Below are 18,852 nucleotides of genomic sequence, written 5' to 3'. Positions count from 1 at the left end.
CAGGAGTTTGAGGTTGCTGTGAGCTAGGCTGACGCCACGGCACTCACTCTAGCCTGGGCAACAGAGTGAGACTCTGTCTCAAAAAAAAAAAAAATGTTTTCTAACTTCGAGTTACATTTTCTTTTGATTACCCTGGACTGGAACTACTCTACAGAGTATGTCAAAGGAACCTGAAATATTTTTAAAGTTACATGATGAATAAAGAGACATTTAATTTTGTTAAGTGAATAGTTCTCTCCCTTCAGCACACATAGGTTGAGCAGCTTTATGTCCAGTTCTGGAGAAAAATTAAGATAAGACATTTCCTGCCCACAGTCAAGTTATAGAACATTTGATGTTCATTATGTTGAGAGCAGAGTTCTGCGCAAGTTTACTAGGAAAGTCCCTGAGACTAGGAAATCAACAAATTTTCCTGGAAGAAGTCACATCTGAGCTGCCTGTTCATTAAAGGATATGTTCCTAATATTTTTAATCAGTTGGTATTTTGTGGTGTAGAGACATGCTTTCTGTGAATGGATTATGGATGTGGTAGAATACTGAGTCTTTGAACCCTTGAGACAACACATGTGGGACCTGAGGTAAGCAGGACTCCCAGGCTCGTCATCCCCAATTATGAGCAGCTTCCTCCTTTTACCCTGGTGCTCCATACAATCATTATCATTTTCCACATGTATCATGATATGAAGAATATTGGGAAACAGTGGTATAGAGAAATGCTCTTATCATGTAAGGTAGTAGAATCTCCACCAAGAGTTTCCAAGGGATCACAAACAAGATAAATCTAATAACCAAATTTTAATATGGCCTTATATGTTTCTAATTGTGGTAAAATATACATACATAAAATTCACCATCTTAACCATTTTTAAATGTACAGTGCAGTGTCATTAAGTGCATTCACATTGTTGTATATAGCCATGTTATCGCCATCTTTCTCCACAACTTTTTTCGTCTTCCCAAACTGAAACTCTATACCCATGAAACAATAATTCCCTGTTCCTCCCTCCCCCAGGCTCCTGACAACCACCATTCTTTCTGTATCTGAATTTGACGACTCTAGTTACTTCATTTAAGTGGAATCATACAGTATTTGTCCTTTTCTGACTGCCTTATTTCACTTAGCAAGGTATCTTCAAAGTTCCTTTATGTTGTAATATGCATCAGAATTTCCTTCCTTTTTAAAGCCAAATAATATTCCATTGTATATGTGTATACCACATTTTGTTGATCCATTCATTCATTGATGGACACATGGATTGTTGCCACCGTTTGGCTGTTGTTAATAATGTTACTGTGAACATGAGTATATAAAAAAATCTGTTTGAGACCCTGCTTTCAGTTCTTTTGAGTATGTTTCCGAAGTGGAATTGTGGACCATATGGTAATTCTATTTTTAATTTTTTGAGGAACCACAATTCCATTTTTTATGGTGGCTACACCACTTCATGTTCCCAGCAGCAGTGCCCAAGGGTTCCAATTTCTCCACATCCTTGCCATTTTTTTTTATAACAATTATCCTAATGAGAGTGAAGTGATATCTCATTGTGGTTTTGATTTGCATTTCCCTAATGATTAATGATGTTGAGCATCTGTCTCTTCATTAGCTTATTGGTAACATGGCCTTATATTTTTTAGGATTTTTTTTTCCTGAAGTTATCTAACCAAGATTAACTAAATCTCATTCAAAAGCAACTTACTGTATAGAATTAAGTTAACCTATTCTTAAATTTTTAGTGCTGCAAAGACTCTTAGAGATCATGAGTTCTTAATCTGAAATCCATCAGTGGTTTCAGAAAGTCCATGAACAGCCAGATTAAAGAAAAATTCTATTAGATTCTCAAAAGGATCTATGACCTTTCAAAAATTTAAGAATTCTTGATCTAGCCCAAAATCAACAAAATGTTAAAAGTTATTATCTTTTTAGATCAAATTAAGGTGATTTTTAAATTTCTACTTTATACTTTTCTGTATTTTTCAAAGTATTTTAAGTAAATGTGCATAGCGCTTATGATTCTTTTTTTTTTTAATTAAGTAAATGCTATCTTAGAACTTTAAAAAGTGAAATCCATCTTTATATCTCGGACCTCCATAAAAAGCAAATCTAAAAACCAAGAAGCAGTGAAATGGGTATTGAAATTGCCAGCCTTCTCTTGCAGTCACAGCATTCCCAAATATATCCCTGGCCCTATAAAAAGAACGGACAGGCTCTATAGCTACAAAAAAAGTGATATTTACCATTGAGTCCATTTCAGCTGAATTCACGGCAATAAAATATTTGCATTTGAGTTTTTTATAATAAGCTTTTACCATAAAAAGAATGTGCAGGTTCTATAGCTAAAAAGGCGATATTTACCATTGAATCCATTTCAACTTTATTTCATTAAAGGAAAATATTTGCATTTGAGTTCTTTATAATGAGATTTTACTGGTTTGCCTATAATATCTTTACGTAGTACTTTCTATAATAATTACTTTTAAAAAGTATTGAGCTTTTGTTTAAATTTTAAAACATTGATCACTTAATATTAAAAGCAACCAGAAAGAATTTTATTAAGTATCTATCTCGATAGATGGATATATACCTGTGTTTAATTTATCACCCTAAGAAAACTATTAGGAAATCTTTTAAAATTTTGCACAGAGCTTCCTAGGACATCTTACCTATTAAACTTCACTGTCAAGTTTCCTTATCTCCTTCTGTCTTTTTGACTAGACTTAATAATAATCCAAGTAGGGCATAAGGTCCTCTACCATTTATTGTGCTCAAGCCTCCATTTTCTCTTCTGTTCGATTAGAACTACATGGTCCTGTCCAGCTCTGACATTTCTTTGATCTATATACCTTCTTAACTATAATATTTATACTGTGAAACCTTATGTTTATTTCTTAAGTACATACTTAAATTTATACCAATTTTTTAAATTCCTGTTTTTCCTTTTGTAGCTCTATGCGGGAGCTATTCTTGAAGTCTGTGGATGAAAATTAGGAAGGTTCCCTCAAGTCCAAGGTATGTAAAATTAACTCTAGTAAATTCTGTTTAATGTCAATATCACATTTCACAAGAATAGTTTCATTAAATATTTCCAAGAATAAGAATTTTTAAAATTATACTTTCAAACAGTATATGAATTTTTTTCACATTTGTTTTTGTGATGGTTTTATAGTAATTGGTAAATACTAGGTTACTTTACTGTCAGCAAACAACAATATGTGAAATTTAGATTTAAAATACAACACATGAAGTGGTTGTTTTCTTAAAAGGAGAGCCTCTCCTTACCAGATCTAAGTGTAATTCCTTTAAATAACCCACCATTCTAATACATTTTAAATGTGAATTTGTTTTATATGAAACTCCTAAGGAAGAATTCCATTAAGGGAAAGTAGACGTGCACAAAATGACAAGTCACCAAGAAGAGAAGTAATTAATTACCATAGAATTTGGGATACAAAAAAGAGAAAATCATATGTGTGTATCTTCACAGGGAATTTTAAGGATAAACATGTTAAAGGATAATTGTGAAAGTGTATTCTTTTGGTTGACATCAAACAGTAATGGACCTTTATATTGCCAAAAAAGTCTTGAACTAAGGCTTTTCTATTGTGTCTTGGCATGTCACTTTGAAAATCAGTTTTATGAAACTGAACTTGTCTGAAGGTAATGATGCTTTTTTTTTTTAACTGAAATACATAAGTGTTCAATTTATGTGCCTCATTCTGTTTTGATTTTTGCTGATTTTCCCATGATTTCTTGCCTTATTGACTTAAGTCGAGAAATTTTTGGATTTAGTATTTGATAAAATTGCCTTTTCTAGAATTGTTTATAATAAAATATTGCTCATTTTGGCACAGAAAGGTAATATAGCAGTTTGACTTGGGGGACATTTTTTATGAGGCCCAAAGCAGATATACGTCTAATTAAATACATTCTTTGTTAGAATAGCACATATTCTGATGTAGCACAGAATACATCTATTTCTGCTTGGAGGGGAAATTTTCTTACCGTTTTTGTTGGGGATTTTTTGGGGGGTTTTTTTGGGGGGAGGGTTGGGGGGTATTTTTGCTTTGAATACTTAAACTCCCAATTGTGTCACAGTTGTTTTGACTTTTTCATATTAGTTCTCTGAATTATAGTGTGATTGTGCTTACTTCTAAAAGTTTTGGCAGTTGCTTTTTAATTGCATTATTTGTGTTTACTGATTTGTTTTATTAATAACCTTTTATAACTTAGATTTTCATGAGGATCAAGAGCAGCTTTGATACTACAATTAGCCCTCCTATTTATGATATCAGATTTTATTATATCTAATGTATATTTCTTATGTATAGTTAAATTATCAAACCTTGGAGTACCTGTGGTCATGCTGCTGTTTTTTCCTTTTGAAAGCAATTGAATTTTAATGCTATGTATAAATATTAAGTATAAGCTTGTTTCAAGTAAAAATGTTTAATTCCATAATGTATAACCATGTTAATATTGTTATATATAATACCGGTATTTTCTGAGCCCAAGAGAAGTTGGTATATTTGTGATAAAACCATTATTATATTTCCACTTTCAGAATTTTCATCTTAAAAGTATTCTGGAATAGAGCATGGAGAATTGTCAGGTTTTGTAGTAATTATAAAAACCAAACTAATTTCATGTCATTGCTGCTTCATATTCTTTATCTTCAATATCAAGTAGCTTCTGGGATTATCACAATAACTAACCTTCATTATACATACTTTAGTTTATAATACATTGTAATTTTTTAAGAACACTATTTAAATTAACCATTTCATGAAACAAAAGACTTAATGTTTAATTATTTCAGAAGAGGGAAGATTTTAAGTTTTGGTACGTTTTATTCACATTAAACCATTCAAAGTTGTGCAGAAAGTCCCAGATCATATTCCTTAGTCAATTCCAAATATGCTTTCTAAAATACTTTTGTTTTCCATGTTCTGGTTGTTCAAGGTGAAAGGTGTTATATAATAATTTCTCATAGTAAATTGTACCTAGTGTTCTATCACTTCACTTGTGGTGACAACAAAGTAATTATATAAGTAATCATGTTTTTTTTCCTCTAGCATGAGTCTTACCATGTTAAAATGTCTGTCTCTCAAAAAAAGAACGTGGATTTTTCCTAATTTATAGAGCTTGACAAACTTTCTGTAAAAGACTAGATAGTAAAACTTTCAGCTTTATAGGCAACATGATCTCTGTTGCAACTATTGAACTCAGCTATTGTAGTATGGAAGCAGCCATAAACGATACTTAAATGAATGTGACTGTGTTTCAATAAAACTTAATTAATGAAAACAGGTCAGATTTGGCTCATGGGCCATAATTTGCCAACCTCTGTATTAGAATCATAAACCTTCAGACACAGAAAGGAGTTTTGAAATAATATAGTACAGGTTGAACATCCCCCTAATCCAAAATGCTCCAAAATCCAAAACTTTTTGAGCACTGACAAGATACCACAAGTAGAAAATTCCACACCTGACCTCATGTGACAAGTGTACAAAGTTATTTAAAATATTGTATAAAATTACCTTACAGCCATGTGTATAAGGTATATAAGAAACATAAATGAATTTTGCATTTATGTTTGGATTCCATCCCCAGGATACCTGATTATATGTATGCAGACATTCCAAAATCTGAAGCACAGTCCTATGCATTTCATGTAAAGGATACTCAGCCTGTACTGAGATGGCAAATGGTTTTTGACTTCTCATACCATCTATTATTCATTGCTGGTGATGCTTAAGGTTGTGATGCTACATTGGAGATTTGCTGGAAAAAATACTGATCCATTAGCATTATCTTCTTTGATTTTCTTATAAAATGGGTTACACATGAGGTAAAATAGGTTAGTGCCTATGTTATTAGGCTGTTTTGAGGATTAAATAACATGTAAATCGCTCATTATACGTCTGGCACTAGCAAATACAGAGTACATCATTCATTAATTCTCTATTTATTGAATGCTTACGTTAAGCACTATTTCAGTACTTATTAAATGGTAGTACATATTAAATGATAGATTATTTTTTTTTTTTTTTTTTTTTTTTTTTGTTGAGACAGAGTCTCACTTTGTTGCCCAGGCTAGAGTGAGTGCCGTGGCGTCAGCTTAGCTCACAGCAACCTCAAACTCCTGGGCGCAAGCGATCCTACTGCCTCAGCCTCCCGAGTAGCTGGGACTACAGGCATGCGCCACTATGCCCGGCTAATTTTTTCTATATAGATTTTTAGGTGTCCATATAATGTCTTTCTATTTTTAGTAGAGACGGGGTCTCGCTCAGGCTGGTCTCGAACTCCTGACCTTGAGCAATCCACCCCCCTCGGCCTCCCAGAGTGCTAGGATTACAGGCGTGAGCCACCGCGCCCGGCCTTAAATGATAGATTATTGTTTGTATCTTATACTCCTTCATTGGTATAAGTTTCAATTAACCATCAAGCATTTACATACTCATATTTGTCACCTTTATTAAAAAATATTCAAATCAATACATCTATTATAGCTGTAGCCTGTCTCAAAATTATATGCAAAATTCTATATATTCACCTGTAGCCATTCCTGAGCTTATATAATCTGGCTTCTCTTTCTACCATTTTTACCTCCTGAGTACTAAATCTCACTTGACTCTAGCATTTGAAATGCTGTTCTTTTCCCTTGCATTACTTGTTATCTCCCAGTTTTCTTCTACTTCTAACACATCTCTCTTTTCTCCTTTTCTGGCATCTCTTCTACTGCCTACACTTCAAATGTTACTGTTAACCAGGGTCTGTCTTCAGATTTTCTTCTCTTACTCTCCTGAATGATGTTCCACTCCCTTAGTTTCAATTACAGCACTTACCTGATGACTCCTAATCTATATCTTTAGATCAAACTTTTTTTGTTAAAAATTATATTTCTTATATTTCTGACTGCCATTCATCATTTCCTCTTGGATGATCTAATAGGTACCTTAAACCAATGTACCTATGAATTACGTGGGGTCTTCATAAAATGCAAATATAAATGTGTACATTTTGGATGGGTCCTGAGAGTCTGTATTTCTAACAGTCCTAGAGACTATGCTCCACATTTTTAGTAGAAAGCCTTTCAACCCAGCATGTCCAAAAACTGAATCAGTCCTCTTCTCTAGTAAAAGTATACCATCTTCTTCCCTGTTTCCGTGAATGGCGGTATTATTAGGCAAAAGAATAAGCATGAAACACAAGAATCATAATTAATCTTTCATACTTATCCAGTTAGTCACCAGGTTGTGTCTCTTCTTCCTCCTTAATAACCTTAATATCTTCCCTTCCTCTTCTCTGTGCTTTTAATTAATCCCTTAATATTTTTATCCAGAAGGATTAGTTACTTGTTATCTAGTCCTACAGTCCCCAGCCCCCAGGTTGTGGACCAGTACCATCTGTGGGCTGTGGGGACAAGTGAGTGAAGCTTCATCTGTATTTACAGCCACTCCCCATTGCTCACCATCCCCCTCCACCCAACTCCCGTCAGTGGAAAAATTGTTTTCCATGAAACCTTTCCCTGGTGCCAAAAAGGCTGGGGACCACTGACTAGTCTTCCTGTCTCTGTTCCCTTTTCTTTTTATGTCACTTTCACACAACTGCCAAAAAGACCTTTTCCACAAGACAAATCTGATTATATCACTCACTTGCTTAAAATCCTTTATAAGTTCTTCATCACATACATCATAAATACCAGGCTCAATAGTATCACATACAAGACCCATGATGACATGGTTTCTCTTTTCTCTGTTCACATCTCTAGTTCATGCAAAACTATTTGCAGTTCTCTGAATTCTGGCCTCTGTGTCTTTGCTCACGCTGAATATTCTTCCTAACTTTTGCTCCTTCCCAGTTCTTGTGGCAAATTCCTATTCATTAAAAATTTTTGGGTGGCCATTGGACAGAGATTTCTAGTCTCCCTTTTATGTTTCATAACAGATCCCACAAATACTATAATATATTTGGCATACCAGTCTTTGCCTCTACCAAACTAGTAACTCCTAGAGCATAGAATTTTTTTATTTTTTGTTTCTCTCATTAGTGTACCCAGAATCTACCTAACACTGTACCTATTAAGAGGAGTTCAAATATTTACTGAATGAATGCATTGATTTATTGAATTTATCTAATTCAAGAGATGCCTCCACTTTAGACAAGTGAGGATCTGGTGAAAAGCCTGTGTTTCACACTGGTTTCATACTTTCGATGAACTTACAGGCTTCAAACAGTCCTAAAAAGTCCTAATTTTCCCCTTAAAAATAATCATCTTTTTAGTTGTCTAGATTATTTATTGTACCTCCAGTCTCCCAAATTCTCTTAATTATTTAAGTTGCCCTTCTCTGTTTTTAAATGCTTTTAAGTTTTCTTGTTGGGATGACCCAAATGACTCACTAGATGGTTTGTACATGATAGTAAATTTTCTTGTTTTAGAAATACTCTTTTTAGGTTACCACTAGCTTTAATTGAGCTCAATGGAGAACTAGGTTGTTATTCGTTGTTGTTGCTGTTCTCTTTGTATTATCGTTTCTGGCATTATTATTTAGAGTTCTGGTTCACATGTACTTATTTCTAATCAACAGGAAAACACCTTAATTATTCATCCCATTATGTGAAAGTGTATAAGTCTTCATATTTGCCTTAAGCTCTTACATCTTAAAACCAATATAAAACAGTGTACTCATTGTATGACTGCTTGTAATGTGATCAGAGATGTATCATTAGATCTAGCCAAGTGTATTGTCTCTTTTTTCATTTATATTTTCACTTGTTTGTGATTTTGAAAATAACAAAATTCAAACATTTTTCTTTAACTTCAAGACATATACTTCCTTATTATCCCCGCATCTCCACTTATGCCCTCCTCTTTATAGAACAAGGAGCATGACAGATGTGTGGGTTTTGGGGAGGGGTGGGGGGTGTTGGTGTCATCATAGCTCACTGCAACCTCAAACTCTTGGGCTCAGGTGATCCTCCTGCCTCAGCCTCCCAAGTAGCTGGGACTACAAGGTGTGCACCACCACACCTGGCTAATTTGTCCATTTTGGTGGGGGGCGGGTTTGTTGGTTCTCGCTCTTGCTCAAACTGGTCTTGAACTCCTGGCCTCAAGCAGTCCTCCCACTTGGCCTCCCAGAGTGCTAAGATTACAGATATGAGCCACCGCACCTGGGCTAATACTCAGAAGTTAGCTCTGAAGAGCCTTTGAATTATGAAAAGAATCTCTGGACATTCCAAGCAGTGTGTATAGCAAAACTTAGCTCTTTTCCTAGGGGGCTGCACAAATGACATGGTAAGAATATCAAAGGAAAAGCTGATATATTTAATCTGTTTTTTAATCACTTCTGTATATTTAATAACTTTAAGTGTTATTTACAAAGTTGCCTTTATAGCTGACAAATAATCAAGTTGACATAAGAACATTTACTAGAAATTAGAGTGATTGGATTTTCTTTAGAAATCTCCAAATGGTTATCATTGAGCTATTTTTAAAACAGCAGAAGGTAAACTAGAAAATAAATTACCATTATGAAGTCCTTTTGCAAGGTCTTGGACATTGTTTAACCGTTTGTATACTATCAGGGTCCAATGGACTCAATTTTCTTTGAATTTCTTTTTTGGGCTGTTCATACTATTTGACTTTTATTATTAGAGGTTTTTTAAAGAACAAAGAGGAAATTTACTTATTTTTTAATAGAATAAAACTCATTCTGTGTTGCAGTTACTCTATCAGCACACTGAATCTTTTTGTATATCTTTGATATATTATGGAATCATTAATCATCAGTTATTTACAGCTATGTTTAAAAAGACTAAAGTTATGAGAAGGATAATGCAATAGCAAAATAAATCATCACTGTTAACATCATTCTTTGATTTCCTTGTTGCATGGCCCACATAGTATGTTACCTTAGCTGTAGTCTTTTTTTTTAAGCTTTCATTGAGCACGTTTGAGAACTCAAATTTTTTGATTTCTACCCATAATGGTAGAGAAGAAAATTGACAAAAATGTGTTGTAATGATTAGATGGATCAGAAGATGAATGCAAAGAGAAAACAAAAAGCACTTTAGACCTGGACTGTCCATTTAGGTAGCTGCTAGCCAAACATGACTGTTTCAGTTAACTTTTAAAATTAAATAAAATTTAAAATTCAGTTCCTTAGTTATAGTAGCTACACTTCAAATGCTCAGTAACCACCATACCAAAAATAGCAGGTATAGAATATTTCTATTATTGCAGAAAGTTCTATTAGTGCTGTTCCAGACTCCTCTAATGATAGTAAACTTGATTATGTAAGCAAAATTTCAGACTGTGAAACCTCATTTGATAGTACTCTGAATGAATTTTCTAAAAAAATCAAGAATCAATGAGTAATATATTACCAAGGACAAAAAAGAAATATAATATTTGTATCTTATTAGGCATCCAACAAGAAGGACTTCATCACAAAATATTTTTCAACAAGAAGCTAGACCATCCTATTTTCCTAAAAGATCATATGACATTATTCTTTTAATTTTTATGATGTTTATATGTGAAAATTTACTTGATAAATTTCATAAGTGTGCAAATGCTAAAGGCTGGGATGTGTACGAAAATGATTAGAAAAAAATCGATGATGTAGACATGACAAATTCATTAAATTGATTATTATTGGTATTTATACTTCTAAAAATAAATGTTTTACAAATAAGATGATGATCTTATTAACAAAGTAAGCCATCAAAGATTTCAAAAGTATTACCCTTTAATAATGTAAGTGCAAGAAGGAGAACCAGAGTGATAATAAGCTAGAACCTATTAGAAATGTATTTGAAATCTGGAATCAATATTTATAAGATGGCTACATCCCAAGTTCACATATGACAGTGAACAGTTAGTTGCCTTCAAACCACATTTCCCATTTTGATTACATTGATCTTCAAAACCAGGAAAATATGGAATAAGTTTTTGAGTTTAATGTGTTTAATTCTTATTAAAATTTCTAATAGATTTGGTTTTCACTTTCCCTTTATTCTTTTATAAAATTATTCATAAAATCACTTGAAAATATAAAAAATAAAAACCAGGTTCACTCAAATGCTAAATGGTGATGACTGTTTTTCCTTGTATACTGAAAGTTAAAGTATTCCAGATCTCCTCTTCCAGAATCTTTTAAAAGAAAAAAATGCCTCTGGAAAGATTGCCGTAAACCCCATCATTTGTACTCCTGGACTTTATTAGCTGTTTGCGTATTTAATGACTCATGCAGCTGTACAGCACGTGAAATTTGATCATTAAATCAAAGGGATACTACAAATAATACTGTATATTCACACACTAATCTTTTTGTAAAATTTTAAAATTCACTATTGTGATTTTGCTTATAATTTGTGAAATATCATGAGAATTTTCCCTTATTCATAACGGAGCCATGCTATATAATTTATAAATACAATACTACGTTTAGTAATAAAAGGGAGACAAAAACATTGGACTTGGGGAATCATAATTTTTTTTCCTGACTGGCTAAAGATCTACCAGTACTGTTGCCTTTCTTAGCATACATACTTCTTCAGGTTACTTTCTTTAGTAAAAAGTTTGAAGTTGACTTTGGGGCTATTTTGGCTCTTACGGAATGTCAGATTTTAGGAATAAATTGTTTGAAGTATTAAGAGATAAAATCCCTTTGAATCCTTTAGAATTATGTTGAAGGAGAGACATCATTTTTGTTCAAGTGAGTATATAAATTCTCAGTTCTCAAGTGTTGCTTCTTATAGCTCCATTTTTGTGGCCTATTTCTTTGTGACTCCAGCATATTAAAATGTCTTTTCTCTGAATTCAGAGTACTTATTATCTATCATTAAATTAACATTGTTATTATGACCACCTTGTATCTTTTTATTTGTTGCAGATCTGTTTAATTAAGCAGACTTGTAGATTTATTGAAATTAAATATCTCACTTCCCTCATATTCTTATATAGCCCATCCAATGCCATATGTATATAATGAGTAGTCAAATATTTGTTAAAACGTTCACTTACTGCCTGTAAAATATGATTTGCTACTAAAGGTGTTTAACAGATATTCCTCTAATTCAAAATTAGAAGGCTTATGGATCTATCTTTAGCAGAGAGAAAAGGAAAGAACTGATAAAAAGAGTTGTCAGTGACTCATCTTAGTATTCCTTTTAAATTTGATCACTCTTTTCAGTCTTTAAAAATCTGTTGAATGATTGAAAGTTATTAAATGTGCTAAGCTCTGTAATGGATACAAAAAATATTGAAGAATAGTCCTTTTCCCAGAGAGGTTTCTTATGTAGTAGAGAAAGTATGTAGACACAGTTACTGTGTTACACAGTATATGATGCAAAATATGCATATAGCATTTGCCAAAGGAACATTATAAAATGGAATAGGCCATTATAAGATCATTTTTGTTTGGGGATTCAGGAGATTTCAGACAATTTGGACAAATCCTACAGATAGTTAATAAAGAAGATAGTTTGATAAGCCAAAATAACATGACCAGTTTTATTTTGAACTAAATTTTGTAGGAGAGGATTAGATGATATATATATATCTGAATCTCTTCCAACAAGTCCTCAAAACCTTAAAAGAAAAATAAAAACTACTTAACTAATCTTTGTTTTGTTGTCCTAAATAAAAGTAAATGAAGACCTTCATAATGATACATATCTTAAAAATAAACATTTGATTTGTATTTATTTTAGACAAATATAAACTTTTTAATTTGGACAATTAGACATGATCATTATTGAAAGTTGGTAAAATGTAATTCAGTAACAACCAAAAAAGGGGAAAACATTCATTTAAAACTTTCCCAAATTCTATGCTCCAAGTATAACCCTCTGTTAAAATGATAATAGTTAACATTTTTAAAAGCGTTAGGTACATTTTAAGATTTTCTTTAGTGCTTCTGAGCTTTTTCATTTGGGAATGAAAATATTTATGGATTAATATTTATCTTTTTTTAACAACCATAGGAAACAAATTGATCTATAACTGCCTTTTACACATAACGGGAATTTTCTTCTGCGTCACTAAATACAGATTAATGTAATTTTTAATGATTTGATGTATTCGATAGTATGATGTATGTTAATTTAGTTGACCAATAGCCTTTCACACATTTAGATTTCCTCACACAAAAAAGAAAGTTTTAGAGGTGGACTTGGCAGGTTGAAAGAGTATGTGAATTTGAAGACTTTTGGTTCATTTCACTAAATACTCATTTATACTCCTCCCACAGTTCACCCCCCAACAAAATCCCCATCCCTGCTCCCTCTCTAACCTTAAGTATTCTTTTTAATCTTCGTCATTCTCTATGTACCTCCTTGTTTTGGCATTTCTTTGATTAGTAAAGTTGAACCTTTATTTCAAATGTTTATTGACCATTTGTATATTTGTACATTACATGTTCTTTAGTCTGTTTTGCTACCTAGAGCGTTTTTTCCTTAATTATTTGTAAGAACTCTTTTAAATATTCTATGTTAGGGATAATTTTCCCCAGTTTATCATTTTTTCCTTTAATTTTGTTTACGGTTATGTTTTGCTGTCCTGAAGTTTAATTTTTATATAAGCATATCTACAAAACATTTTGGGGGGGGGGTTATGCTTAAAAGTAGAATTTTATATTCCATATTCACATAAATTCTTTTGCTATGGTAGTATTTTGAACCTCTCCTTTTTAGCAGTTATCACAGTCATAATTATTAATTTTATGATTATTTTTGCCAAACAGTTTAGCAATTTTCTCACAACTATTTGTTGAATGATTCACACACACCCCAGACACATATATCCCTCTCTTCTCTTCCCCCTCCTTCCCTCATACCTCTCTCTGATTTAATAGCTTTACTATATTAAAAAAGGTCAGGTATTTGTATCTCTCTAAATCTCCTAATCTGTTTCTTTGTTTTATCTGTTCTCTTATCAGCATCAGATATATAAATGATGGAACAAATCCTCCCCCCATATCTTACTTTTTTATAAACTGTCCTGGCTGTTCTCGCACATTCACTTTTACAGCTGAGCTATACTGTCATTTCATCAAGCCCTAAAAATCCCGTTGGAATTTGGTATTGTGAATAATTTGAAACAATTAACATCTTAAAATATTTAGTCTTCCTATCAAAAAATATGGTATATCTCTCCCTTTGTTCATATTTGTTTAAATTTTCTTATTTTTTTATATAGGACATAATGCTTTATTTGTTAGGTTTATTTCCACTTTTTGTGTTGAGCTTTTCAGTTAGCTTGGATTTGGAAATGAATGATTTGAATATTTTTTTCTTATTTCATAAGCTTTCGTCAGGAGTGATAAACCCAAACTATTCAGAGGACTGCAAATCAAGGTAAGGGGATTGTCATGGAATGTCTTTTTTTTTTCAGCATTAATTTTTTTCTTTTTAAAATTCAAATATTCAAATAAATAATTTTCCTCATTCATATATATAAATATTAGATATCAATTTAAAATTTTAATTTTACCAAAAAGATTAATTTTTTTTAACTAATAGACTTTTTTATAGCAGTTTTAGGTTTACAGAAAAACTGAAGCATAATTACTGAAAGAAGTTCTAAGAGCTCACTTCATTATCACTGCTACATTTTTAGTTATCTGGTTCTCCTTAATTTAAAATTGAAGATTTGGTCCCTTTAACAAATGGGTTCATGTTATCACATTCACCCAGAGATAGAATTTCTTGGCCCTCTTTGGAAAAATGTTGGACCACCAACTAAAGGGACTGACGTTTTGGAAATCCTGCCTAATTCTAAACTGATTAAAGCAAAATCATTAGATTTGTTAAGGAAAATTTATGATCCATTTATATGACTCTGTGTCTGATCATTTATACGCACAGCCTTTTTCAAAACATTGCTCTTATACCATCATCTTCTCTCATTAATTATTTTGAACTGGTCTGCCTACATTGGATTTAAATCTCATTTGAGTTTGAGAGTATCATGTATACAAATAAATACTTGTTATATTCAGTGATAAGCTCACATCCCAAATAAACTCTCTTGATACCAACAGGTATTTTTCTCTTTAGAAGTAAATTAATTTCTTAAATTCTCATTTTCTTATGAAATCCCATTAAATTCTTTCCTGAAAGACTTCCTTTAAGAACTGTTGATTGTGGTATTATGTCTAAAAGCTTTTTTTATTACTGTTAGATTTAATTAAGCTGGATTGAATTGTTCTGATCTTGGTTGAGGCTAAGAAACCTCTTTCTAAGCAGAAAATAATGATGATGTCCCTCTTTTTTGTAGTATGTTCGTGGTTCAGACCCTGTACTAAAGCTTTTGGACGACAATGGGAACATTGCTGAAGAGCTAAGCATCCTCAAGTGGAACACAGACAGCGTAGAAGAATTCTTGAGTGAAAAGTTGGAACGCATATAAATCTTGCTTAAATTTTGTCCTTTTTGTTACCTTATCAAATGAAATATTACAGCACCTAGAAAATAATTTAGTTTTGCAAGCTTCCATTTATCAAGCTTTTATTATGAGGTGTTAAACATAAAATTAGATCTTGAAGTGGCAGCACGGCCCATGATATCTAAGGAATTGGCAAGCTTAACGAAACCCATTTTTTATAAATTTCCATCCTCCTGTATTTGTTGATACCACTAACGAAATGCTTTGTAGCAGACTTGTGGTTAATTATGCTAATGATAGTTTCTGATAATTGGTCCAGTTTTACAAATAATAGATTTTTAAATTAGGGAGGTTAGTAAGACAGATGATTACTATGCTTCATGTGCTGTGTGCTCTTTGAAAGTAATGACAGAAAACTACAAAGCAAAAAAGATATACAGATTGCCTGCTCCTCAAAGTCTCTCATATTTTTTTATTACCCAGCTTTCTTTTTAATAGAAATGTTATTTATAGTTTATAATGAATGCACTGCATTAAACTTTATAGCTTCATTATTGTGAAACAGATTCAAGATCTACAGTAAGAATGAAATATTCACAAAGATTTGCATTAATGAAGGCTACACAGAAAACCTTTCTAAGGATTTGTGTGGATCTGATACTTGGCAAATTTTTGAGTTTTATGTTCTTACAGAAAAGTTCATTTTAAAATGATCATTTGTAAGACCAAAATAGAAATAAAAAGTTTTAAAAATATATCCGAATTTGAAATTCTTCTGGTTTGTCTTTTCATGCTTAAAAATAAGTTTCTCAATGTATTCTTATTTTCTTTTCATAAAGCTTTTTTTAGCCAAAATATAAAGATGGCTATACTGTTCAAAACTTATAACTTGTTGGTAATATTGCTTTATATTTGTCTGATTTTATTTTTCAAAGTTCTTTCATTTATGAATACATTTTCATTGGATCTAATTATATAAAGAGTATCTCTTAATAATACAGAATTTTTGATATTAAAAATTATGGTTTTTCTTTACTGTCTAGTCAAAGTAAATTCTTCATGAGAGATGGTTCACTAAGACCAGCATTCATCCAAATGACCCCTATGTCATTTAAACTTCTTACTAACCCAGCAAATTGGTCTAATATCTTACTATGTCAACTTTATCTCAGAATAAATTCTTATAGTCTAGAAACTTTGCTAATCATTGATTTTGAATTACTATCTTAATGAAGAATATTTGGAAATCTATAAAGGCAACTCTATCAGAGAATGTTTATAAAATATTTATTTTTAATAGAGATCAGTTACTAATCTTTACTAACAGTTTGTGGTTTTATATATATTGTGTTATATATATTTAAAATTAAAAAGTCTACTTTTAAAGCTAATGAGAATGAATATAAACCCTGACTCATTTGGCTAATCAAAACAACATAAGACATCCTGGCAGACAGATTATGATCTACGTTTGATCATCCATAGCAATGGAGAAGGCCATCATTTTGATAGTGTGAGGCCCTGGTTAAATGTGCCAGTGGTCCCTAATGATGATTACTGCTTCAGAACAAGAGGAAGATTAAGCTAATTATGGACAGTGGAAAAAACAGCATGATAGTATTTGACACTACATGCAAAAGAATAGTGGGATTGAAGAATGCAACTTCAAAACTTTAGGGATTAGCATAGAGATCTAATGGACTGGTTTCTAGGTAGGAAGAGCATCTGGCATTGGTAATTTTTTTTAAAAAGTGAAGAGAAGCCTAAGAACTCTATTGTGTTTAAATTATTGTGAGAGATCAAAGAGCTTGAAGAATACCACAGTATCTTAGAGCTTCCAAGTTCTCAAGTTGATGAATAAAAGGGTATCTTCCAAGCCCCGCTGTTTTAATTGAGAGATTCAAGTTAATCAGCCAACTCCAACTGTTTTTCACCAATTATAATCAAAGAACAGCTTTTTAAAGAAACAAAACTGCTGATTACCAATAAAGAGGTATAAATACTGATCCAGAAAGTACCGTTTTGTAGCCAAATTCTGACATTTGATTAAGCTTATTCATATTCACAAACATGGATATATAATAGTCATTTGATATTTATGACTTTGTTCCCCCTGCCAAAATTATGTTACTTATAGCCTAAAACAGTTAATTTATTTCTAAATTTCTGAGTTTGGTAAAAGCCTCTTTATAGGAGCTATGAGCAAGAACTGCCGTTTCCTGTTTTAAGAGGATTTGAGGCTTGAAAGCCATTCTAGAATTAAAATTAATAAAATGCAGAAAATATTAATACTTTTGAAAGCAAATACTTCAAAACTTTGGAAGTTAAAATTGGCAGTAGCTAGTATGTGAAAACATGTCTACAAATACGTGGGAAGTTAGGGGTATAGATTCTAGATACGAGCACGGATGAGTATTTCTTTTAGTTGAAAATTACCTTTAATGATATCTTCATGGTGACAGAGGACTCTTTTGGGAGGAGAGAGCCTATATTTGTGATAAAATCAAAATAAATTTTTGCTGATGAAATATAAACTTTTTACCTTTGAACTGGCCCTTGGCCCAGTAATCGGTAGCATGAAACATGGTTACTGGGAAATACCGAAGGGATAAAACTAAGGATAATTGTATGAAGCCTCTAAAACTAGATTTTTCCTGTTAGCTACCCCTGAAACATATATCCCAGATATTGTATTTTATCTGTCTAGCAATATGAAGGGATTGAAGTTTAGACCTTGAAATTCCAAACCTTTTAGAAAACCATTTTGGCAGAAAAACTACAGTTTTATCTTCATTTTTCACAGATTTCCTTTATGAATTTACCTAATTGCTAAAATTTATTTGTAACCTCATAATATTCACAGCACTTTCGTAGTCACAATATGCACAGAGCATAAAAAAATTTGAGTTGCCCAATGTACATGTTCCCAGCTGAAATTGAACAAGGTGACACTGCCTTGTTTAAACTCTCATACCATAAACAAGTATCCCTTTCACAGCGTATTTAGTGCCACATTTTTTGCATTTTTGTGCTTTTTGTTGGTGGTTTCACTGTTTGAAATGGCCCCCCGCTAAGTGTAGTATTGAAGTGCTATTTAGTGTTTCTGACTACAAGAAGGCTGTGATGCATGTTATGGAAAAAATGCATGTTTTAGATAAGATTTGTTCAGGCATGAGTTACAGTTCTGTTGGCCATGAGTTCAATGTTAATAAATTAACAGTATGTATTAAATGAGATGTCTTTAAATAAACACATAATACAAAGTTACAGGTTGATGGAAATGTGACCAGAGGTTCCCAGGAACAATGGTTCAGCATTGACTAATTCAGTGCTTGCAGCAACTTTATTAAACATAACTACTATGAATAACAAGAATCAACTAACTTTTTAAAACATTTTTATTGAGATATAACTCACGTATCATAAAATTCACCCATTTAGAATATACAATTCAGTGGTT

General features: G+C 32.3%; 1 protein-coding gene across 2 annotated transcripts in view; it reads left to right on the top strand.

Annotated features, from left to right (window-relative positions):
* SELENOF (selenoprotein F) overlaps positions 1-16,144 on the top strand; it is a 42,446-nt gene extending 26,302 nt beyond the window's left edge. The window contains exons 3-5 of one of the 2 annotated variants that reach the window (XM_069478167.1): positions 2,944-3,007; positions 14,313-14,362; positions 15,285-16,144. In XM_069478167.1, the coding sequence (XP_069334268.1) occupies positions 2,944-3,007; positions 14,313-14,362; positions 15,285-15,416 (246 nt within the window). In that variant the 3' untranslated portion in view covers positions 15,417-16,144. The remainder of the gene's footprint in view (positions 1-2,943; positions 3,008-14,312; positions 14,363-15,284) is intronic. The other variant, XM_069478168.1, reaches the window with a different exon arrangement.
* Positions 16,145-18,852: the final 2,708 nt, after the last annotated feature.

This window comes from Eulemur rufifrons, chromosome 8, assembly GCF_041146395.1.
Source record: "Eulemur rufifrons isolate Redbay chromosome 8, OSU_ERuf_1, whole genome shotgun sequence".
Lineage (NCBI taxonomy): Eukaryota > Metazoa > Chordata > Mammalia > Primates > Lemuridae > Eulemur > Eulemur rufifrons.
The sequence above is the reverse complement of the archived record's forward strand: the minus strand, read 5'-3'. Positions and strand labels throughout refer to the sequence as shown.